Source organism: Taeniopygia guttata, chromosome 15, assembly GCF_048771995.1.
Source record: "Taeniopygia guttata chromosome 15, bTaeGut7.mat, whole genome shotgun sequence".
NCBI lineage: Eukaryota > Metazoa > Chordata > Aves > Passeriformes > Estrildidae > Taeniopygia > Taeniopygia guttata.
The window spans coordinates 13,784,169-13,808,833 of NC_133040.1; the positions used below are offsets into that span (position 1 = coordinate 13,784,169).

The 24,665-nt window shown below is 47.7% G+C and overlaps 1 protein-coding gene and 1 long non-coding RNA gene across 2 annotated transcripts in view; one reads left to right on the forward strand and one right to left on the reverse strand.

Moving 5' to 3' along the window:
• The window catches only part of MMP17 (matrix metallopeptidase 17), a 47,962-nt gene extending 30,028 nt beyond the window's left edge, over positions 1-17,934 (forward strand). Inside the window, exons 2-10 of the mRNA XM_072936251.1 lie at positions 220-352; positions 1,904-2,030; positions 6,119-6,402; positions 10,057-10,233; positions 10,366-10,465; positions 11,804-11,886; positions 13,187-13,339; positions 15,494-15,751; positions 16,956-17,934. Coding sequence (XP_072792352.1) covers positions 220-352; positions 1,904-2,030; positions 6,119-6,402; positions 10,057-10,233; positions 10,366-10,465; positions 11,804-11,886; positions 13,187-13,339; positions 15,494-15,751; positions 16,956-17,281 — 1,641 coding nt within the window. The 3' untranslated portion in view covers positions 17,282-17,934. The remainder of the gene's footprint in view (positions 1-219; positions 353-1,903; positions 2,031-6,118; positions 6,403-10,056; positions 10,234-10,365; positions 10,466-11,803; positions 11,887-13,186; positions 13,340-15,493; positions 15,752-16,955) is intronic.
• On the reverse strand, positions 17,010-24,335 carry LOC140685157 (uncharacterized). The gene is made up of 2 exons (XR_012058425.1): positions 22,252-24,335; positions 17,010-19,159 (listed from the first exon to the last, which is right to left on the reverse strand). It is a non-coding gene; the product is annotated as an uncharacterized lncRNA (long non-coding RNA).
• Between the last annotated feature and the right edge of the window lie 330 nt (positions 24,336-24,665).

Here is a 24,665-nt window from a genome sequence, read left to right on the forward strand (position 1 = left end):
GATGCTGCGCCCAGGGGGATGAGCCAAGCAAGGTAAAACGAGCCACCCCCACAATCATTTAAGTTGGAAAATAGTCTTGACATCATCAAATCTAACCATTGAGCTAACGCCCTCAAACTATCAGGGTGCATTGAAGGGAGAGGACCTTCAGAGCATCATTCCCTGTGTCTATATTTCCTTCATTTCTTTTTCTCATTTACCCTTCGCCTTGTTTCACAGGACTGGCTGACAAAATTTGGGTATCTGCCTCCTCCGGACCCAGTCACGGGGCAGCTGCAGACGCAGGAGGAGCTCACCAAGGCCATCACTGCCATGCAGAGGTTCGGGGGGCTTAAGGCCACAGGAGTCCTAGGTCAGTGGCTCATGACTCCTCCTCTCCTTGGTGCAGAGCGAGGCAGGGATGGCTTCTTGCAGGTCCGTGAGGGAGAAGGGACTTGGTGTTGTGTTCTGGAGCAGCAGCAGAAAAAGCTCCACCGTGGGTAGAGCATATGGCCCAGTTTGCAGCTGTAAGAGTAATTACATGGCTCAGGTGTTTTGTTGCCTTGTGTTTTCAACAACCTGAGGCAAGCAATTATTTCAGCAGACCCACAGACCCTTGGGGTGCTCAGTGTGATTAAAATAGCTCTTGGTGTGTTCCAAACAAAAAGCAAACCAACAAAAAGAATTAAAAAAGACAAGGGGATAAGAGGGAGAAAGTTGTCCTGTTCAAAGCTTTACTTGCAGCATCAAATTGAATAGATCAAAAATCCTGGTTAAGCCTTGCAGTTTTTATGCATAGATATATTGGGTTCCTTGCTGCTGAGGCGCAGGCAGGGAAGGGAGAAGGATGGTGTTGCATCACCCCACCTCTGTTTCCTCCTGCCCACAGTGCATAGAGCCAGGAGGCAGTGGCATCTGTGTGGCAGGCACATTTGCCTGGGAGGATGCAGTCCAAGGGCAGGCTGAAGTAGTACGTGGTTAGGGTCATTCCTCTCAAAGACTTCACTGAGGGAAGGAGAAAGCCAGCATTATCCCGGCCTGCAGAAGGATGCCTCTCTGTTCTCCTCCCCTCTGTAACCCTCCCGCCATGGGGCCAGCATGCTTCTGCTGCTTGAGACACAATTAAGGAGTAGCAGCTAATTAGCAGGAGGGTCTCTATCCATCCCAACACCCCAGCAATCCCTCTGCTGGGCCCCTGAAGCCACAGCTGCTTCCCAACATGGGGACTTCCTTTCTGTGGTCTTAATTGAGTACATGCAATAATTTCCACTGCATCACAAGCTGCAGGAGACCCTGGAACAGGAGTGGCCATTCAAATTATATTTTCAGAGGGGGTGTTTGAAACTGTCTTGAGGGGGTGGGAGGGATGGCTGCCCTGGGCAGGTCATAGTTGTGGGTTTGTTCATGAAAACAGAGTTTAAGAGGTAAAGTCAGTAGGGAAATGAGTGAATGAAATAACTTTTCTGCATTTCAGCTGGTGAGAATAGGCACTTCAAGCTTTCATTCATTTAAAAAAAACTAATAAGAAGGAGCATGGACATTCTTCAAATAAGCTCCCAGCTGAACAGAGATGGAGTTTATTTGTATGTGAGTGTTTTTCCTTGACATAGAAATACTTGGAAATTCATCAAGAGAGAACAAAACAGAATATTTGAAAAAATATATTTAAAAACATAGTCAAAGCTGGCCACAGGTGGGCTTCCAGCAGGAATTGCTGTCCAGTGGTGGGAGCAGCAGTGGAAAATAGGAGTCTCAGTGGGTGTCACCATGACATGCTGGGGCTGGTGCCATGCCCCAGTGGACTCCTCAGTATCCACTTTTGCTCTTCTGGTTCAGTCTCAGCACTTAATTTCCTATATCTTTGTCCCCCTGGGATTTCTTAACCCACCATTCCCATGATTTCTTGTTTTTTCTCTAACCCTAGATGAAGCCACCCTGGAGCTGATGAAGACTCCTCGCTGCTCTCTGCCCGACCTCACCATTGAAGCGTCCAGGAGGAAGCGATTTGCCCAGGCTGTCACCAAGTGGAGCAAAAGGAACTTGTCCTGGAGGTAGGAATTCATCTTTCCCTGCTGAAATCTTGCAGCTAAAGAACAATTCCACAGTCACCTTTGTTAAATATGGCTTCGAGATGAGTTTTAGGGTGATGGTTAAAACATGTCCCTCTGGCCTCCCAAGACCTCATAGGCTATTTATTTTAACTCTTCTCCTGACAGTCTCAGCAGTGACTTCTTGGACCCACTTGGCAGTGTCTGAAAATGATACAGATTTGGCTGGTGAATTAGCTGGGAGCTTTTTGCTGGGTTGCAATGGTTGTTAGAGCATATTTCTTCTTGAGTTCATTAGTTCTGTGCTTTCTCAGTCAGCTGCCAAGCCTGGAGCTTCTTCTCTTGCCCCACCCGAATCCAAGGGTAGGAGCATTTTCTGGGTAATAAAGTCACATTTTTTTCTCCTAATCCTTGCCCCAGGCGAGTATTTTTCCCTCAGTGTCAGGATTCCTCTGCACCTGAGACAAACAGAAGTTCAGGTCCAGCTTTCAGAAATATACTGCCTGTCCCCCCCAAGATTTGTGCTTTTTGGGACTAATTTTTCCTTTCTCAAATAAGTGTGTGCTGCAGTGATTTTTCCTCTAAGAACAGTGTGCAGCATGAGGTGCCTGTACCATCCTGAAAACACATGTGAATCTTATGAAAAGTTTTCCTTATTAATAACAAGTTCTACTTTGATCCTGGCATAGCCCCTAGGGAGAGTCCTTGTCCCACTGCAGTAGCGAATCTCAGATTGGCTGTTGCTGTTTGACACATGTTGAAACTTAGCAGAGATTTGGTCTATGTTCCAGCAGATTCCTTTGAGACTTTATTTTTAGAAAAGATAAACATAATTCAGCTTCAATAAGAAACAACTTTGGTTCGTAGATGGCTTCATGTTGTGAAGTGACCCATTTTATAAAAACTCAACCTGTCTCCCTGTTGCCCAGCCCTGACTTTATGGGGAAAGAGGAAGAACTTCACATTTCAGAAAGGAGAAAATCTTTTGGAGGTAAAAAGAAAACCTGCACTGGTGTTCTGGGAGCTGCCAGAGCCAGTGTAGGGGCATGGCTTGTGCACATCCTGACCCCAGAAGCTCCTGACAAACCTGAATGACATGCCATGGCTGGGTAGCATGGTCAGGGAACTGCACTGCAGGTGCCATCAGGACTTTGGATGTGCTGACACAGTATCCCCGAGTCTAGGCTGGAGAGAAATGTGGAGGTGAAATGGGGTGTGGCTGTTCTGGTGGATGCAGCCCTGGGATATCCCCCACCTCCCTTGGAAACTGATGCTGCAGCAAGGATTGCCATAAAAAGGGGCTTAGGTCTGGGACAATGTTATATGTTAGACAATATTATATTTATAAGGCATAAAAAAATCCATCTCCTGACAAAGTAATTTCTACTTTTTATTCTTTGATCCTTTCAAAAATATTTTATTTTGTCCAAGAAAGGGCTGTATTTTACAATGGCCAGCAGAACAGTATAGCATTACAGAAACTCCAATGTAGTATTTATATCCAACACTTGAGATTAAGCTGTTTTTTTGGAAACTGCCCTGAAAGTCTTCAGTAGAGACATAAAAGTTTTACTCGCTTACATTTTACACATTGTTTGAATATTTTAAAAGGGGAAAACAAAACTAAATGCCACTCTCACATAGATTTAAAAGTTGAAGAAAAACCTGAACAATTGAAAGGCTGAAATAAACAGGTGAGCAGAGCTGTATGAAAGGAGGGCCTTAAAACAGGCACATGCACTGATTGAGGAGGCAGTTTTGGGCAAACAAAATTTTATAGGTATTTTACCTATTTACCTTTTTACCTTTGAGTACAACCAACCCATGGGACTGGAGGGCCTAAGGAACAAAACAATACAGGCTGCATTCTGCACAGCTCACAGTAAAGCTTTGTAGCATCCCATTACTGCATCAGAAGTAGATGGTTTTCTGTGTCTCATCACCATGTAGCGTTTCCAGAATATTACAGCATATAAATTTTCTTTTCACAGGATTATTTTTGTTATTATTTTATTTTCCCTGCGCTCTCCCCAGGTGCCAAGGCAGCTGCTGAGAGAGTGGCATGATGTGGATGCCCTCTGCCGGCATCAGCGCCGGAGCTGCCCGCAGCCACTTCCCCCTCATGTTTGCAGCCTTGTTATTCACTTGCTGATTTTGCTTTATTGCTACTGGTTACGCCCCACAAAAGGGGAGTTCATAGCTGGCCTATCTCCATTTCTTCCCAGTGCTTGCTGTTTCCCCACAGTCCTGGGAAGTGCAGCAGCAGGGCCATGCCCCATCTTTGCACACTTTGAACTCCCAGAGGAAGGGGGAGCCATGGAAGCTCAGCTTTTAAAATTGTCCAGCTTTTTCCTTTCAATGCTGAACTGAGCTGGCTTTCATCTGTCTGTAGTTAAGGACTACTCTTTTCTGCCATCTCATCAGAGCTACAGTCTTTGACACTGATGTTCAGGCCATGGGCTGCCGGAGCAAGAGCAGAGCCCACTGGGAGAGGAGCAGTGACATCAATCAGTCAGTGCCCACTATTGCTGTGAGCGTCCTGAGCCATCCCTTGAGGGGAGGTGCCACTGCCTGAGCCCAGGTGTGGATTTACTGAGGCGTGGAGGGGTGGCAGTCAAGAGGAAGGCGCTGCAACGCCTAGTTCTGTGCTCCCATCCCCACAACGGTCCTGATCCTCCTGCTTTCCTCCTTTAATCAGTGGCATCCTGCCATGGGGACCTCCCATCCAAAGCCCAGACTGCTTTGTCCCCCATGTCTGGGGCTGACAGGTGCCCAAGGGGGGCAGACAGTCACCTGCAAGTGTCAGGCTTCCTTAGGTTATTGTAGTGCACCTGCCACAGTCAACTGAGACCCCCATAGGAAATTTCGCGAGCAGCTGAGATAGAGAGGAGGGAGGTGTGTGGAGACACAGTGGCTTGGGTGTGACTGTGTGTGATAAAGGGCAGGAGAACAAAAAACCTGAACATAATATCAAACATAAACAGAACACACAATTGGGGATACCAGCATCATAACGTCACCCCATGACAGTACCTCTGTGCTGTCTCCTTTACAAATGTGTTTTCTTTGAAGTCCTACAATCATCTGGTGTTACATGCATGTAACTCATTCAGATTAGACAATAAGGTTTTTCTTTCACCAAAGAGTCAAGGGAGAGCAAAGGCAAAGATATTAATTATTTTTTCCTCATTTGGCTATGATGTGTTTTTCCTGATTCACCCACTCATTCCCACTGTTTCTAGGATGAGCTTCCCAAGTGCTTGAGAGGAACTGTTAGTGAGATTTCTGCTTAGGAGTCTTTTTTCTATCAGAGATTCAACCCTGACTAGTTTTGCCCTGGTCCAAAGATGGTGCCTGCTTTTGCTGCCTGTCTCTTGAGGGTGTGGGATGCGTTCCCAACCTCAGTAAGCAAGTTGCTCCTACTCCCCTTTTCACATCCCTGCTGTCTCCCAGCACTCAAATTGCTATTCGGGAAGAGCTTGAGTGGTGTGACACTCTGACACTTGTAATTACCTAGTGAAGTGTAGTTAGGTCATCACTGCCCATTGGTGATGGGAAGTGGTGTGGTACCGAGTGATGCTGTCACAGCTGTGTTATGCAGCAGGGTAAGTGATGTAGTCATAATTGTTGCTTCAGCCTTTAAAAATCTGTCAGACCATGAAAACACTTTGGCTGGTATGTCCAGCTTAAAAAAGAAAGTATCATCTGTTATTACTGGGGTACAGCTGGCCAGAAGTTATCCATCCAAACAGGCTTTTATCAATAAGTATTCAATCAACAGTACATTTGCTTGGAAAGCGTGTCTATTTTTGTGAAAATTTTCAACAAAAGATTATCTAAATATATTCCTTTAGAAGCCAAGGTGTCTTGTTGCATCTTTGTCTTTTCATCTCCTTTATTAAATCAACAATATTAGGAATTATTTTTCAAAGTTGGGTTATACAGGAAACATGGTCAGCCCAAAACTGCAAAAAGCTCTGAAGGCCTCACTCTGGCTCTGAGGCACCAGGCACCTGCAGAGCCAGTTCTGGTTGTTCTTGGAGATCTTTCATGCTACTGATCCATCCTCTTTTTTGCCCTCTTTGTTTCAGAGTTCGAACCTTCCCAAAAGAGTCCCACCTGGGCCACGACACTGTCCGAGCCCTGATGTACTATGCCCTGAAGGTCTGGAGTGACATCACTCCACTGAATTTTCATGAAGTGGCCGGAAACAATGCTGATATCCAGATAGACTTCTCCAAGGCAGATCACAATGATGGCTATCCCTTTGACGGGCCTGGTGGGACAGTGGCTCATGCTTTCTTCCCCGGTGACCATCACACAGCAGGGGACACTCATTTTGACGATGACGAATATTGGACCTTCCGATCATCAGGTAGGTCAGGGTGGGAGAGCTGCAGCCAAGCACAAGGGTTCACAATTTCCCTCTTCTGCTCTGGTGGCTAGAGTGGTTTAGCCTCTGCCACACCTTCACCCCAGGCTTCAGGATCCCTGAAGTCATCTGATTCTTCTTGCTAGCAAAACCAACCCAGGCAGTGTTGAGGATACTCTTATGTTCCTGGAAGCCTCAATGGCATCTCCAAATTTCTCTTTATCCTGCCTGCAATTCCAGAGCTCCCCGTTGCGCAATCGCAGTCCCCATCTCTTCTGAGACCTGGAAGGTTGCAGGTTGGGTACGCAGCTCCTGGAGCTCTTGGATGGGGACTGTATTCTCTAACTTTGACATCTTTTGGGTGCCTTCACTGCCACATGTCCCAGCTTCCTATTTTTAAAGTTTACTGTTAGCTGACCTACGTATAAAGGGCTCTCTGTTGTGCTGGTAAAAAGGCCTAGTTTTTTCTTACCATCTCCTGTCTATTACCTAACATCAGGATGGTTACAAGCTGCAATTGTTTTCTATCTTCATCTCATCTGGCCAAAGCAGAATTTTAATTAGCAGAGGGAGTATCAGAGGCAAGTGTTCCTCAGCTGCAAAACCATCTGTGAGGATCAGGTCCCCAGCCTTTGTGTTAGGCGTATTTTGACAGAATGTCTTCTCTGCAGCCACCAGCTGCTAATTTACTTGTCATGCCACCTCCTCCACCAGCCTCCTAGTGGGATCCTGCTGTTTCAGCTTAATGACTTTGTTTAAACCTGTCTTCTCTGAAACAAGCTAATACCTTCTTCCTGCCCACCTGTTGACCTGCATCCATACCCCTGCATGTTCATGGGCAGGAGTGTTCACCAGGCGTGCCGGAGCAAGTCTTGAGATGAAGGTTAAAGGTCTGGACAGGCTGTCCCTGCATGTTCATGGGCAGGAGTGTTCACCAGGGGTGCTGGAGCAGGTCTTGAGATGAAAGTTAAAGGTCTGAACAGACTGATCCTTGAGAATTACACCTGCTCCTTGTTTCATGCTCCTTGTTTCATGTTTCCAGCCCCAACTGATGGCTCTTATCAGGAAGGAAAAAAAGAAAATCAGCAGTTTTGATCTGCAGACGTACAGGGCAGAGGCAAGCACTTTGGTCAGTAGTTTGCCACAGGGAATGTGTTAGTGATGGAGTCAGTTTTGCAGCTAGGGTTGGAAGTGCTCATTGTGAAACAAACTCCAGTGAAGGAGTGAGCTCAGAGCCAGAACTCCAGCAGGGAGTGCTCTTCCAAGCTCCACCAAGGGATAAGGGGATTAGACTGCCAGCGAAAAGCTGCCCTCTATTTTGAAGATCTTGGAGCTATCCAAGCTTCATATTTTATTTATTTTGTTCTCTCTACTGATTCAAAAACAACAACTTGGTAGGTGATATAAAAATATCCCCAAGGTTGTCAGTCAGGCATTAAAATGTCAGAGAGCATATGTCTTGTTCTGTCTTAGTGCCAGGGAAAACAGCACAGGTTATAAAAATCTTGCCTGGTTACAGAGACTGTAAATATACAGACATTGTAAATAATAGTCATGAAGAAAAAGGCAAAATTCAACAAAGACTATTCCCATGCTCCAGCACCCTGAGCCTGGTGAGGAGTGCTAAGAACTGGGCAGGATCAGCCATGACTACTTTTGTGCAAAAAAGTAGCTATCTCAGATGGCAAAGAAGCCATCTCTTTCCTCTCCAATTATTCATCATTCTCGGGGAATGAGACACTCCCCTGAGCTCCACAGGGATCTTTCCAACCTCACTGCTCTGTATTACAATACTTGACATCATGATCTTTATTAAGAAGCACACTTAAAATCATTGCTGCCTTCTAGTATTGGGGGGAGGAAGGTGCCCAGCCGTGAGAGAGCTGGGCAGCCTGCTGTGAGATCTCAGCCATCCTGGAAACCCGAGACCTTTAACCCTTTCCTACTCCTCCTCAATTTGAAAGAGAGACAGTCTGGGACCTGAGATGTTAGAAGAAGAAATCCTAGGTGGGAGGAGATGATGGAGTGGCCTTGGCTGGACTTTTCTTGTATAGCCATAGACTGAACCAATTTCTCCTGTAACACAGACTGCATTATAGGGGGATGCAATGACTTGAACCAAGAGAGTGACAGGAGTGGGAGTGACCTGTTTCAGTGAGTGACCTCATGTGCAGGAGTGAAGTGAACAAAGAAAAGATGAGGAGGGTTTGGTGGTGCCTGTTCTCGAGACCCTCGGCCCCAGGGGAGGAAAAAATGGGGGGACTGTTGTCCCAAAAATGAGAAACTGTTGTTCTTTGGTACTTGCAAAGCATCCTTTAAGGAACCTTATAAGCAGTTTTGGTCCATGGACGGTGGTGAGAGCACTGTACATGGAGGGAGGGTGTCACAATGGCAGATTTTCTCCAGGCAGTGCCATGTGTGACATGGAAACACAAGAGGTTGCAATTGTGTTTCCTGGGGGAGTCTATCATACAAGAGAGACTCCTCTCTCCCTTGATGAACTGAGAATTGATTATCTGAGGAGTGGTAACTTGATTGGGAATCCAGGGTTTTGTCTCACTGTGTTTTGTTGGTAATTGGGTGGGGGGAGGAGGAATGTTTTGGAAGGTTTTTATTCTGAATTCTGTGTGCTTCTTCTGTTATAGTTGTAGGTTAATAAAGTTTTTTTCTTTATTTTTAAGCTTGAGCCTGCTCTGCTCTGTCTCTGGTCGCATCTCCCAGCACTCATTTGAGAAAAATGTATTTTCATGGGTGCACTGGTACTGCGCCAGTGCCAACCCTTTACAAGAATACATTAGAGACAGCCCAGGCTGAAGGAAAAAAGTCAACAAAGGCTTGAGGTATTGATGTTCAGCAGTGTCTCCCTAATGCCCATTGTGGTGTGTGAGGATCAAAGTGTTTGCCAAAGGCAGCAGACACAAGAGCTGCAGCCCTGTCAGCACAAGATGTGTAACAGGAGAAGATGGTAAATCCTCTAAAAATAAGCTGGACACAGTCACCTACTTGTGTCAGGGCAGCAGTGAGATGAGCAGGTTGGTGGTTGATAGGCAGATGAACATTCCTATGTTTGTGTGCATACAAGAAGGCTGAGGAATGGATTTGGCCGGGGCAGCATCATGCGAGGCCAGGCAGCGAAAGCCCCGCAGAGCGCCGTGGGCAGGCAGGCACTGCTGGCACTCCCCGGCTCCTTGGCACATGGCTTGGCTCATTGTCACAGGATGTGATGAGCTTCTGGCTGGTGCCTTCAGAAATCTGGTATTCTGGGCAATGCAAAGGCTGTGTCAGCAGCTGCAGCAGGCATGAGACGCAGGGAGTGACTGCTCTGGCCCAGCTTCTGCAGCACCACTCAGCAGGTGGTTGTGACGTGGTTGCTGTCTCAGCCTTTGTCCAGCTTTTTCTCAGGTGCCGACAGTGATCTGGAAATAAGAGGGGCTGGTGTAGGCTGAAGTCTCACTTGCTTTCCATTTTCATATGATCCACCCCAGTCTATAACTGGAAAAAAATGTATTTTTCAAACTTTACCTGTTTCCAAGTTCTTCTTTCCAGTTTATTCAACATAAACCTACAGTTTCTCTTTCTGCCCCTGCAGCCCACCCAAATCCTCCAATTACTTTCAGCACTTAGTGACTTTTATTTCAATTTTATCCTTATCTCCAGACACTAATGGGATGGACCTTTTTGCTGTAGCTGTCCATGAGTTTGGCCATGCCATTGGCTTGACCCACATCTCTGCCATAGAGTCTATCATGAGACCCTACTACCAAGGTCCAGTGGGGGATCCTCTGAAGTATGACCTACCTTACGAGGACAAAGTCCGGATCTGGCAACTTTACGGTAAGTTTATGTCCCTCACGTGGCTACAGTCTGTTCCTTCCATGGTAGGACACACTGGAATAGCTGTTTTCTGGGGTGAGTGGAACTGGTAGGGAGGACAGTGTTCTCCATTACTGCTTCTTTTCTACACAGGAGTCAGGGAGTCTGTGTCCCCCACAGCTAAACCTGAAGTAAGCAAAACAGATGATCATCCAATCCTGCCAGAGCTGCCAGAGAACCGCTCCACTGTCCCGTAAGTCAAATTTCTTCCTTTCCTGCAAAGGATGTGTAGTAGTGAGGCTCTGCTTCATCTGTATGTTGCCTGCTTGCTCTGGCTTTGGTATTCCTCTCTGGATATTTAGTTAAAACTCAGATGTTTTACTCATATTTGTGGAAAGTTGTCACCATCACCCTTAGGTAAATTCATCCTTGCTGGAATTTTAAACAAACTTCTTCAGCAGTATCCTGAATTGCACAAGCATAACTTACCTAAATTGTTCTACAGTGAGCAACTGCCTAATGTACCTGAGGGAGTGAATATTGGAACAAGTGGACCGATAGCCTGACTCCAATGCAGGTTAACATTGGCAAAGGACTGCTTACACCGAGTGTCATCAAGCAACCAGCACAGCCTCATTAAGGGAAGTGCAGGACATAGCTCATTAGTAAATGTTGACCAAGACAGCAGGGCAGTTAAGAGAAGAAGGGACACTGAACAAAAAAGGCAGGAGGTGGTCATGCACGTTTTTGCGTGGCAGAGATGGAGCAGGTCACCTTCACCTCATGCTCCTTTTGTTTGAACATGCTGAATGCCATTAGTTACGTTTCTCCGTGCATAACTTCTAAAGGTCCTTGTCCACCAGGCTCCTTATGGCCATTTTTGGACCTAGATATACAAGAGCTTCTCCCTGCTATTGTAAGAGGTCAGCACCTCATACCAGCAGCAGGAGCAGCAGGAAACGTGCTCATGCCATCCCCTTGTTTCTGCCTTGTATGCTGGGAGAGTGGATGGGGTTTGCCTCCACGTCTGTCAGATGTGGCTCTCTGTCTTTCATACTCTGTGCCTTCCCCACCCACCTTGTTAAAGCAGCTCAATATCTCAGCTGCCACTTGCCAGGTGGCGTTCACCAGGTAGATTTCACATGGCTCCTCCAGGTCCCTCTGTTTAAGCTCAGCTGCTTTCTGCTTTGCAGCTCTGTCACCTCTCACTGGCACTTTGGAACTCAGCCTTGGAGCAGCAGCATCCTGAACTGCTGGAGCGAGAGGCTGCTTGGCAGTTCTTCATGTCCTGCTGCCCTGGGGCAGCTGGCCAAGCCACACTGTGCCACTGGGAACGGGAAGCCAGCTCAGCCCTCACCAGCTACACAAGCTGGTGGATGTAGAGTGTGTCTTCAGGCTGAGATTTGCCTGAGCTCACCTTGGAAATCCTTGTGCTGGTGGCTGGGCTTGAGCATGGGGAGTGACAGATGGGCACAGCCTGTAATCTTCTCCAGGAGCAGGGGTGAATCAGTTTGTGGGATAGGAGGCATTGGAGGGGACACAGCCCCTCACTGTCTGCCTGGGCCCTGCTCACCTGGGCATCTCTCCACAGGCTCAGGCGGGACATGCCCAACAGGTGTACCACCCACTTTGATGCAGTGGCTCAGATCCGGGGAGAGGCTTTCTTCTTCAAAGGTGAGCACCAGAGGTCTGTGCCTATGCCACCCTGTGGTGGCTTTGATGTGGCAGCACCAGAGGCAGCACAGTGTGGGACGGACTGGAAGTGAGTGGTGAGGATGAGCTGTCTGGGGTTTGTGGGCTTTTCCCACAGACCCAGGGAGGCATCTCTGGAGAATGAACTGAATGTGTGGGGCATACCAATCTGAAGATGCATCTTTGGTTTCTATTGCTTACTTCCCCTCAGAAATTCATTCAAGACCAGATACAAATAACGTGCAGTAATTTCTAATGGGCAATAACAAATACAAGACAAAGTTGAGAGTTGCCTCCTAAACATCTTGCTCTGGCTCATGTCACTCCATGGAGCTCTCTGGAGAAAATACAGCATGATATGTGCTGCAAAAAGGCTGAGAATCCCAGAGCCAACACAGACTTGGGTTTGGAGTTGCCCCTGAAAACCACTGAGACTCCTCAGGAAATCCCATATAAGGCTCCTTTAGCAGGAAAAGATTTGTTGTCTTTCCCACAAAGGATAAATCTGTTCTCTTTTACACTATCCAAAATATTTGAGAAATCCCCAAAATACTCTTCCCTGGCTGGGGCAGTGCCACTGCAGGTGTTGAAGTGCATTTTCTGGCACCACCAGTACATTCACTGTGGAAGCTCCACGGGACTGCAGTTTCTGCTTAGTATCCAGCACCTCTAGATGGCACCAAAGTCCTTAACTGCCTCTTTCCCCACCTCAGCCCTTCCAGATCTATTCAGATGTTTTTCTCCTCCTTTATTTTCTCGCTCCTTTTCTTCATTACAGAACAACCTGTCTGGTATTTCTGTGTTTCATTGTAACATCCTAGATATTTCCAAACATGAAAGCAGCTGGACATCCCGTGTTAAGGAAGCTGTGGCTGCTCCAGGAGAGGAGGAATAGGGATGTTTTTTTGGAAGCTCTTGCTTAAGGCTGTTGGTACCTGGTCCCGCCAGCTCGCAGGAGGTCCCGAGCAGAGAGGGAGGGAGGGGATGAAAGGCTTCTCTCTCCTGCCCCGGTTCAGCATCACAGCCTCACACTGTGGCCAGGAATATAACAGCTCCAGCGCAATGTCCAGAGGATTACTTTAATCCAAAAAAGAAAGGGATTTCTTCTAATGACTGCCAGAAATAGAAAGCAGTCACAGCTGCTGCTGGAAAGCAGGATGACTCTAAATCATGGCTCCCTATCTCACATGCTTTGCTTCCTGCTGCTGCCATCCACCTAACACTCACCCCCCAGGGAAGGTGGGTTGAGTGTGGTTCAATAATGTCCAGTCTGTCCCTCCAGGCAAGTACTTCTGGAGACTGACTCGCAATAAGCACTTGGTCTCCCTCCAGCCGGCTCAGATTCACCGTTTCTGGCGAGGCTTGCCGCTCAACCTGGACAGCCTGGATGCAGTCTATGAGAGAACCAGCGACCACAAGATAGTCTTCTTCAAAGGTGAGAGCAAACATGATGCTGGAGGTATAGAATGTGGTGCTAGGCAGGACACACCAGTGCCGCATGTTAAGCATCTTGAGTGCCGGTCTGAATCCTGTTGTCCATGAGGAGAAATGAGCTGGCAGGGAGGGCAAGCAAAAGGTAATGGTCACGGTCCCCAGAAAATGGGAGAAATGTCATTGAAGATAAAGTTCAGCCAAATGGAACAAAAATCTGAGCTTTCCAAGAATGAAACACAAGCAGGAACCACACCTACATACACTCACTCGTGTTGTGTTCCTCCTTTGACCTTTTCTCTTTTTAGTATTTGTTGCTGAGAAAAGAAAAAGTCAGAGAGGAAATAAAACTGAAACTGAAGACCTTCAGTTTTAATAATTATATTTGTTACTGTGGGGTTTTTTTCTTAAAATTAGTAGTATAATTATCTCTTTTTATCTAAAAACACTTGCAGGCTTCTATTTCAGAAGAGCTGGAGGAACAGTTTAGCTCTTGGTTTCTACACAAATGTCCAGGTCCCCCACAGACCATCCATCTGTGCTGGTTAGATGCCACCCACGCGCTCAATGTCACCCAAGACACTGGCAAGCACTGACTCTTGTTTCACCAAGGTTGTGCACTTGAAGTGCTAAACACATCCCAGCCCTCCATTCTTCCTGTTTGGAAATTGCTTTTTGTCTCCTGACAGTTGTGCTTGAAACATGGTGCAATTATTGGTTTCAGAAGTGCTGAGCCAAGCACTTCTGGAAGCAATAATTTGCTTTCAGTTTCCCCAGCCAGGCCAGAGAAATGGCTCATGTCCCATGCCAGCCCCTGCACTTGCAGAAGGCCTTTCCAAGTGCAACTGACACCCTCCTGGACGGCTGGCACACTGAGCCCCGCAGAGCCATGCTGAGCCCCACATCTCTCCATGGAACACTATATGGAAGGCTCTGCCATGTGTGTCCATCTGCTTCAGGCAGTCTGCCCTGCTCTGCTTTCCCAGAGCGAATGGGGCCAGCTTAAGGAGCATACCACCCCCTATGCCTGGCTCTAGACCCTCCTTGTCAGGTCTGCAAACCACAGTGGTCCTCGGTCACTCCTTCCCTCCCTCCCTTCTCGCCTTGCTGGGGATGAACAGACAACCAACCAGGAGCTCAGGTCCAGGGCCTCCTCCTAGCTGCTCAGGAGGCTGTAATTCCAGATGTTCCACGGCTGGCATCTTGTTCCAAAGCATGCATTCTCTGTGTGTGTTAGCCCTGTCTAGCTCCCAACATAAACTCTGAATTTTCTTTCCAGCTATAAAATACGACTCATTCTCTCCCTCCAGTGCTATTTCATTGATCCCTGGACAGAAACCAAAGAACATAAATGACCTTGGCCTCTAAGATCCTGCTGCTGATACATGGGCATGCCTTTAAGGGCCTCTTCAGATATTCTAGAAAACCAAGGGAGGAAAAACTCTGATCCTCAAAATAGGCTATGCGATACCCAAAAGGGCACTGCAGGTTCCCAAACAGACGTTGTGAAAGAAGAAAGACTGTCCCAGTCGTTAGAGAACTATGGAGAAATTGAGACATCTGGGTTCATTTGCTTGCTCTCTTCTGCCCAAGGTCAGGCTGAGGGGGCAGCTGTGTAAGACCCTTGAAGAGCAGTGAGCTGCTCATATAAGATGTATCCAGTCCCTGTGCATCCTCATAATGCACAGGTCTTTTGGCCCATCTGGCCTCTAGAAAGTGGTGATTTCTCTTCCAAAGTGGACTACACTTGGCTTCTCAGGAGCCAAATAGCCTGCAGAAAGTGCCCAGTTTGCCCACAAAAGATGCTTTGTTTTTTTGGATATCAGGCAGAAATCTAAATGCTTCCATCAAATGCATAAAAGTGACAGCTGTCCTGATGCTGTCAGAGTGTTCATGTCCTGGGACAGTCATGCTTTCAGCAGCAAAGTGGGGCTATGGCCATGGACAGCCTGACACAAAGCAGCAGCTATTCAAAGACAAGAGGTTCCCCTATGGGCTGACCCCTTCCTATTCCCATCCTTAAATGCCCAGAGCTCAACCCTGAGGCTTTGTCACCACAGTAGATAAAAAAACATTAGCTCAGCTCATCTGTGGGGAAATACTGGTTTAGGCTGTGAAACAAATGTGATTTTATTCTGTGCTTGTTTCCTTTCTATAGGAGACAGATACTGGGTCTTCAAAGACAACAATGTGGAGGAAGGGTACCCACGGCCTATTTCAGACTTTGGCCTGCCCCTGAGAGGAATCGACGCTGCTTTCTCCTGGGCTCACAATGACAAGACTTATTTCTTTAAGGACAATCTCTACTGGCGCTATGATGACCATGAGCGGAGAATGGATCCTGGCTATCCTTCAGAGGCCATCCCGTGGAAGGGAATACCCAGCCCTTTAGATGATGCCATGAGGTGGTCAGACGGTGAGTCTGTATGGCAGTTTAAAAAAGCACAGCAAAGAAAGTCAGCACTCTGTTGAGCTGTAGCCCCTCCTACCCTGTGTGCCAACACAAACGCTGAGCCCCTGATGGGATATTCATGGTGACTGGAAGCTGAAGAGAGAGAGGTGTGATTCCAGCCAGAGCTTCCCATACTACTCACTAGAAGAGTTTGTCATTTTAAACAGGCAACAAAAATATTGTGGGGGGATAATTATTGCACTTTATTAAAAGAACACAGTTGATGTGTGATGTCACTGTTTTGCAGTGATTTTTATCCTAGTAAGGGCTGATTTGCTCCTCACTGGTCTTGTTGTCATTGGATTTTTAGCTGCATATATGAGGATGCAGACAGAAAATACTTTTAAAGATGTTTTCCCAGAGTTACAACTTATTTTCTGATGAGATTTCTCAGTGGTTTCTTTCCCCTGAAAAGACCACAAAAATTTTTTCACATGAGATATTTACAATCAGCTATTCACTCACAACAAAGTGGCACTTCCAGGGTTCATTTACTGGCTACCTAACAGTGTAATAGCAAGCATTAAACCAGGCAGAGGAGCTGAATTTCAAGCTGAATTTCCAAAGCTATCGAGAGTGACATTCTCATAGGTAGAAGTCCTCCTGAGCGTGGGGCCTGCTTAGAGAATTCACAGCCTCCAAGTTCAGAGTGGAAAATGTGCACCTGAGAGTAGAAGGTTCCCAGGGCCCTGTCAGGCTCAGGTTATTTTTCTGAGCCCAGGGTCAGCAGCACACACCCCCAGTCATTAATGGATAGTGGGGTCTCCAGCTTTACCATGTCCTATTAGAAGAAGGAGAGTCATGTATGATATGTCCAGCTGTGGGTTCACAGGGCCTCGACCCTACACACCCACAGTACTGGGAGCCATATCTGCTCCGGGACTCAGCACGGAAGAGGCGACACCTCACCATTCACCTCCGACTGCTGGTGGCTCCTGGCTGATGTGAGAGATCCTGGGCAGGCACCACATTACCTTCCTTTCTGTAGCATCCCTCCTGCAGCAAGAGGGGATATTGACAACAAGTAGTGATATCTCATGCACCTCCGCTCCCTGGGCCTCAGCTGGGTTGGGAACGCTGCTCTGCTGCTCCAAGTACTCCTTTGACTTTCCTCTGGGATGGCATCCACTGCCACTCACCTCATGTTTGGGTTTTGGTCTCTTTGCAGGTGCAAGTTACTTCTTTAAGGGCAAGGAGTACTGGAAGGTGCTGGACAGTGAGCTGGAGGTGCAGCCAGGGTACCCACAGTCCATCGCCAGGGACTGGCTGGTGTGCAGTGACATGCTGGCCGATGCCCCCGAGGCAGCCGGGAGCAGCAGGACTGGGGCGCGCTCCAGGCCAGGACAGCACGACGAGAGCCGCTCGAAGAATGGCTACGAGGTCTGCTCCTGCACCTCAGGCAGCCCATCCCTGCACCCTCACCCCATACCCAGACTGACTGCCAGCCTCGTGCTGGCTGTGTGGACAGCAGCACTGGTCTGTGTGGCCCTCTGATGGCTCATCTCACCGGCAGGACAACACTATGTGCTCCGGGATACAGCTCCATGATTGCTAACTGTTGCAAGCAGAAAAAAACATTCCTAGGAACATGCCAGTGAAGGGTTTGAATTCTCCATGAGAAATGAACAGTGCTTTTGTTTTGGAGTTTTCTTTCTTCTTAATTTTAGTTTAAAGGTCTAATAACGGAGTTGAGTTCTGCATCTTCTTATTCCCCCATCCAATTAAAGATGAGAGCAGCCTCATGTTGAATTTAGAAATACTTCATAGAGATGAGTTGCTCTGGATGTTTAAACGCAGCAAATAAGGGAGGGGAGAGCTCCTGGGATGGAGCAGGGACAGAAGAGATGCTGCTGAGATAGAAGGCGACAGAAAGGCAGCCAGAAGGAGGTCATAGTTATGTGCTGACATAATGTACACATCCCATTGGATGTACTAGGTAGAAGAAACTGTGACTCCACTAAGATTAACTGCAAGGTGGCCATTATTTACTGTCAAGCCTGCTGTAGTCACTGGTGTCTGGGTAACCTGTGTCAGTTTCTCTGGGTCATAAACACCTTTGCCTTTCAGAAGGCGCTGCAGCTGATCTTTGTATACGAGTCATTGTAATTTAACAATTTCTCTAATAAACCTTGGCCGCCTACATGCAATTCTCTCGGTCCTGTGCCAGATCAAGCCTGATACCTGCAGCAAGGTACTGTCTACTGAGGCTCTTAGCAACTTCACCTCTGGATGAGTAGTGCAACCAAATGAGATGCAGTTACAGCCACTGCCCCAGACTAATCTGTGCACACAAGCTCCTGGTCTCACAGAACTCCTGGCTTGTGTTTTGGGAGGAATCAACATGTATTGCGTTTGTTTGTGACTCTGCCATACCTGGCTGTGCTGCAGAGGATGGGCTGGAGCAGAGAAGATGCTGTGTGGTCAGCTCAAATTCCTTTTGATGCCTTTGACAGGAATTTGGAGTGGCAGAAGCCAGGGTCAAGTGCTGCATTAGGATGTTCTGTTTCAGTTTATTCCTCACCATTTATCAATTTTCTGTGGTATGATTTAGGCATCTGAGAGTCCTTGAAAATGGTAAGTGAGAACTTGGATGAGATGTCAAGGAAGCCAGGGTCCTCAAGTCTGCTATTGTCAGGGTGCTGTTGTCATGGGCAGAGGCTGCTGGGACATAGTCTTCTTCTCTGCCCTGCTTCTGCTAAGCTCTTGCACAAGTGTCTTTTGCTGCCCTGCCAAGGTCAGCTTCTTGGGGAGACACGGAGCAGACAGTGTCACTGCGGGACCCAAAGCTGCTCCAGCGGTCCTGGTGCCAGGTGTAACACAGCCCTCTGTGGCACAGCAGGAAAGGCAGGAAAAAGTACCCAGTTGCATCCTGACAGAAAAAGGGGGTCACCTTGAGTTTCCCTCTGCTATTTGCATTTTTAAATAGTCCCAGGCACTCACAGGTGTGCTACAACATGATTTTATGGGTCATGAGTCAATGAAACATCCCATTAAACCACTGAATAGTCTTTAAAAACATACAAGCAAAAAAATCTCAGGCATAGAAGCTCCCTCTGCTGAGTGAAGCTGCCTATGTTGTTCATAGCAGCTCCCCATCCCACCTCTGCCAGTCAGGCCAAGCAGAGGCTGCTGGGCTGTGGGAAACATGAGGTTCCTCTGATTGATTCCCACTGCATTTCTATCTATTCAGTCACAAAGACATGGCTTTTAGTCTTTTAGTCTAAACATCAGCACGTTACAGATTCCTCTTGGAACTGCAGCCACGTAGCAGAAGACACCCTCTCTCCAGTCCTGAAGTACTTGTTCATCTGTTGAGCTTGGAAGAGACACACTGGACATGAAATTGCAGGGAAGCTGCACTTGTAGTAGCAGCTGGAACGAAAAGCAGTGGAAGCTGTTCACTGTCTGGTCATTCCCCATGTTTACCTCAATCCTCTGGAGCTCCAGGTGACTAGACATCAGCTTTGCTTTTCCAGCGTTTTTGCTGAAGGGTTTCTAAATGCGGTCTGGGAGATATGGGGTGCCTGCTCCTAACCCCTACGTTCTCCCCTCAGCCGTCTTCTGCCGTGTCCTCTTTTCTGCCCCTCACCCCTACTCAAACTTACAGCCTGCCCCTGCCCCCTCCCTCTCTCCACCCTTCATCCCTCCCCAGCCTGCCTCTGCCCCTGCCCCATCCCTCCAGTCCCTCCACTGCCCACCTGTGACTCTCTGCAGGAATATGTTGGGGCCCGAACATGTAGGGAGGGGACAGTGCGGCCCTCACAGCAGGACAACACCCCAATAAAACAGGCAGGGACAGTGTCTGTGGGCTGCACGGTGTCACAAAGGGGCTGAAGGGAGGGAGCTGGATGGTGACACAGTGGATCGGGGCTGCTGAGAGGCAGAAGGGGTCTTTAGGAGTAAAAAGGGGGGCTCCAGGGTGGCACAGAGACACTTGGAGGCTGCAGTGGGGAACTGGAGGGTGACGCAAGGAGGCTGAGGGGCAGAAGGGGTCTTTAGGAGTAAAAAGGGAGGCTCCAGGGTGGCACAGAAACACTGAGAGGCTGCGGTGGGGAACTGGAGGGTCACACAAGGAGTCTGGGAGTCAGGGGGTACCTTGAGGGACAAAGTGGAGGGTGCCTGAGGGTGACAGGTGAACCAGCCCTCACACCACCCTTAACCTCACCCTAAAAACCACCCCTCCCCGGGTGGAGAGTGCACGGTGGAGGTTAGGGGGCCAAGGGACAGTGTCGGGGGCTTGGGGTGACACACAGATATTGTGGGCTGAGGGGCAAAGATGGGGGGACTTGACAAGTGGAGAGCTCACACTGAGGGTTAGGGGTACAAAGGACAGAACATAGGGTACCAGGAAGGCTTAGGGTACAGCAGCAGCGCTCACCCTAAACAGCACCTCTAGAACACCAGTTTTCTCCAACAGCAGCTGCAGTAAGTGACCCTAATGCTGGGACAGCCCCAGAACCCTCCCAGCAGCTGCAGGCAGTGACCCTAATTAAAAGGTACGGATGATATTTGCTGGCTAGAGAGTGACTGGTAGGGGTTGGGGACTGAGCACTTTTTTAGGGTTTTTTTAGGGCTTTTAAAGGATATTGATTTTGGGGTTTTTTGGTGTTTTTTTTTGGTTTGGTTTTTTTTTTCTTTTTTTTCCTTGCAGGAGTTTCTTAGGAAATTTCTGGCAATATTTAGGATACTTTTAGGGCTTTTTCAGGGCTTTTAAAATATTTTTTAAAGGGTATTTTAAGGGCTTTCTTAGTTCTAATTAGAATTTTTAGGGTTTTTTGGGTGTTCTTGGGGCTTTTTTAGGACTACTGGAAGTATGCGGAGGACTCTTAGAACTACGGTATTTTTAGGTTTTTTGAGGGAACTTCAGTTTTTTTACCTTCTTATCAGGTCATTTTAAGGATTTTTTGGGTGTTTTTAGAGCTCTTTTAGGAATATTAAGGTGTTTTTTTAAAGGTTCTTTGGGGATTATTAGGGGTGTTTTAGGGGTTTTTTAAAAGTAGGGTATTTTATTATGTTTTTAGGGGTTTTAGAACATTTAGAAGATTAGAATTTTTTAGGGATTTTTTTCTTGTTTTTTAGGGTCTTTTCATGGCACGACACAGTCTGAGAGGCAGCTTGAGGGGCACTGTGGGAGCTTGAGGGTGACAGAGGCTGGGAGCTGAGGGAGGAACAGGGAGTGGGACAGTGGGTGACACAGAGAGATGCTGAGGGGGGCAGTGGCAGCTGGAGGGTGACACAGAGAAGCTGGGGGTTGAGGGGCAAAGGAGAGGCATTAAGAGTGGCACACAGGAGCTGAGGGGCAGCTGAGAGGGGGCTTGAGGGGCAAAGGGGGGCTCGAGGGTGACACCCAGAGCCTGAGGGCTGGGGAGCAGAGGGAGAGGTTGAGGGGTAAAGGGCAAGGGCTTGAGGACTGGACAGTCCAGTGGAGATCAGGGCTACAGGGTACTGCTTAGGAGGCAAGTTAGGGTACAGGTGCACCACCCCTCACCCCAGCCCTAACCTCACCCTAAGCAGCTTTTTCCCTTTTCACCCCACACAACACAGCAAGCCTAACAGCAAGACCACACTGGAACCCTCCCGCTGGGACAAGGCAGCAACCCTAACACCAGGACAACAACAGAACCCTCCCTCAGAGGACAAGGGGTTGTCATCTGAGGTAGGGATGACATCTGTGGGCTAGAGAGCAACAGCAATGGGTTTGGAGGCTGAGCAGGTTTCCTTGAGTTTTTTTGCAGGACTATTAGGAATATTTAGGGGATTTTTGAAGACATTTTAGGACTTTTCTGGTGTCTTTTAGGGTATTGTTACACTTTCTTAAGGGCTGTTTTAGAATTCCTTAGTGCATTTTTAGGGTCAGGATGAGGGTCAGACAGGATGCCCACTGACAACGTAGAGTATTAGTGGAATGCAGTGGAATGCATTGGGAAGGTGCCAGTGGAGGGGCAGGGGGTCAGGTCCCATGCTGCTGGTATGAAGGCTGTGATTTCTAAGCCCAGCAAAGTGCTTGTGGCTAGGGTTAGGGTTACATGCTGGCAGTTTTTTCAAGAAGACGTTCAGCACAGAAAAAATCAAGCCCCAAGCTTCCTACTGTCAGTTTGCAAGAGGCATTCAGCACCCCAAGGAAACCTGACTCCTTGGGGGTGACAGATTGGTCTGGGAGAAATCCTGCACCGTTTCGAAATGGAAGAGGCAAAAGGCTGGGGCCTGGCATTCTAGGGGGCTGCAGGGCCCTGCTCATGACCGAGGGTCATTTGCCATGTGAAACAAAACTTGCCAGTCCAGGTTCCTGATTTCCTTTTGCAGGGTGCGCTTGGGACTGTCAGAGCAGCACAAGTTTGAGGTGGGGGCAGGTTGGGTCGGGGACACAGCCTCTGCCATTAAAATTTTAGGAGGCAATCGCCCATTCAGGGCCACAGGCCCCGGAAATTGAGCCCCGGCCCTTTTCCCTGTTAAACAGAACTCACCACCCCAGGTTCCTGATGCCGGTTTGCAGGAGGTGCTTGTCACTGCCGTGGCCACCCAAATTTTTCATGGGGGCAGCTTTTCTCCATGTGAAATCCTGCACCATTCAGAACTAGAGGATGCAGAATGTCCTTCTGGGCCACTGGTCCCTGGACACATGCACTGGTCCTTTTCCCTGTAAATCCAAACTCACTCTTGCTGTGTGTTGATGTCTGCTCACTGGAGGTGAGCTTCACTCCAAGGGCAGCAGTTCTTGGTGTTGGCAGCTGTGGTCTGTGAGAAATCGTTCGCTATATGCAATTTTAGAAACAATTCCTGTTTGGCCAGGAGCACACAGAGAGGAAAAACTGTTAATTTCCTTGGAAAGGAAAGTCTGGCACCGCATTGTTTAAGGGGCAGACAAAGGGCTGTGTAGGGGAGGAAACACCCCACAGGTTCTTTCTTCACCTCATCCCCCACTCCTAGGTGTAGGAGCCCCCCATGTGACCAGCTGCTTTCAGTGCAGCTACCTGGGCACACCTGCACAGGGAGCTGCTAGTCCAGAGGGGCTAACAGGGGTATCCCAAGTGTCCCTCCAGGAACTATGGTTGGAACATCCAGCAGGGACGGGGGAGCAGCCAGACCAACCTAGGCACGGAGCATCCCTTTGAGAAAATGCCAAGGGAAGAGCCCTCTTGCCAAGGAGCAGCACCTGACCAGGCTGGGCAGCATGTAGGGTTCCACAGGAGAGCTTTCAACTTTCCCCTTTTATTGTGTCAGTCCCTCCCTAGAACCCCCAGACCTTCCACAGCACTCCCAGAAAAGAGAAGGGTTATTAAGAGAAAAGGGGTTTAAATTATGGGGAAAAGCTTCCTTTTCCATTATTTCTTGTGTTCAAATCATGAGGGAATCCACTTCCCCTGCAATTTTAATGGTCTCAGTTGAAATACTCCCTGCCTTTTCTATGCTGTTAGGGGTGTCAATTGACAGGGAATCCCCATTTTCCATTATTTTCCAGTTTAAATAGAAGGGGAAACCTTGACAATGCTTTTTATGGGCATGAATTAAGGGTAACCCTTTTTGTTGTCCTAAGGCTTAAATTGAGGGGGAAGCCCAGCTATCCCTCTTTCTTAAGGGTTTGGATTGAGGGGAAAATCCCTGTGTCTTCATCACTGGAGAGACTTAAAGTGAGGAAAACCTCTTTTTTCCCAATATTCTAAGGAATTAAACTAAAGGACAGAAGCTATTTATTTGCTATTGCATCCCTTTCAGGGGAGGCAACTTCCCCATTTCCTCATTTTAAGGAATTCACTTGAAGGAGGCTCTTCTAGAATGCTTTTTCAGCATTTTAAGGGTTTAGAACTACTTTTCAGGGCACTTCTTTCTGTGCCCTAGGACTAAATATTTCAGGGAAAGGCAAGCCTAGCATGTACTTAACCTTGATGCTGTCCAGGAAGCTATTTTTTTCCTTATTTTTATTTATAATGTAGTTAGTCCTAATTAGTAGCCCCAAGGAGACTTGGACTGTTCATAGAATTAGTATTCTTCTCCACCCTTAGTCTCATGTTGAGTACTACTTAGTAGTCACTGAGGAATAATATAAGTTAACAGCAAATTACCCAACTTATCTAGATATGCTGCCTAAAGAACAAAGTTTTATTTCTTACCAGTTTCCTTGCCCTTTTGCTCCAAGTAATCATAGCAAAAAAGAAAGTGCTGTTATTTCCCGGAAGAGTTTTCTTCTATATGCATCCCATTACTCCCCTTGAATTCAAATCAGAGGAGCCAAACAACCACAGCGGCTCTGAGGGCTTTTATACTCGGTGGGGTTTGGCCCCTCCCTTTTCCTGGGTGTCATGGGAATGAGAGGCGGACCCAATCAGGGGTATATTAACCCCAGCCTTTGCCAAGGGGCTTCATTCCCTCTCTGGGATCCACTGGGGTAAGAGCTCTCCTCTCATTTTTGTGAAGAGGCTCTTTCAGCTTAGCTTGTTCTCTATAGGTGCTTTTGGGCTTCTAATGTAACAGAGGCTTTGAAGATACTGTGAAGAAAACAACATTGAACACAGGGAGTATTTAATTTCATGATTTGGGGTTGTGCATTCAGGGGTGGTGAAGTGCTTCTGTAATCTCTGACATTTTTTGTTTTGTTTTTTAGGAGGAGTGCAATTTCCTGTAATTCCAGGTTGTGTCAAGTACAACATTTTTTCAGCAGAGTGATCATGTTCCAAAAGGGATCTGCCCTGTGTCAAAGATGATGTCTGAGATTGAGGCTTCAAGTGAGTTGAGGATTGGGACTAGGAGTGGGAGAGTGAGCAAGGTACCCAGTTAAGAGTTATTGTGGTGGGGTTTTGCAGGCAGTAGGGTGAGAAATAGTGTCTATTTGCAAGGCTTTTCACAAGCATAGCAGAGGCATCCATGTGTCATACAGCACACA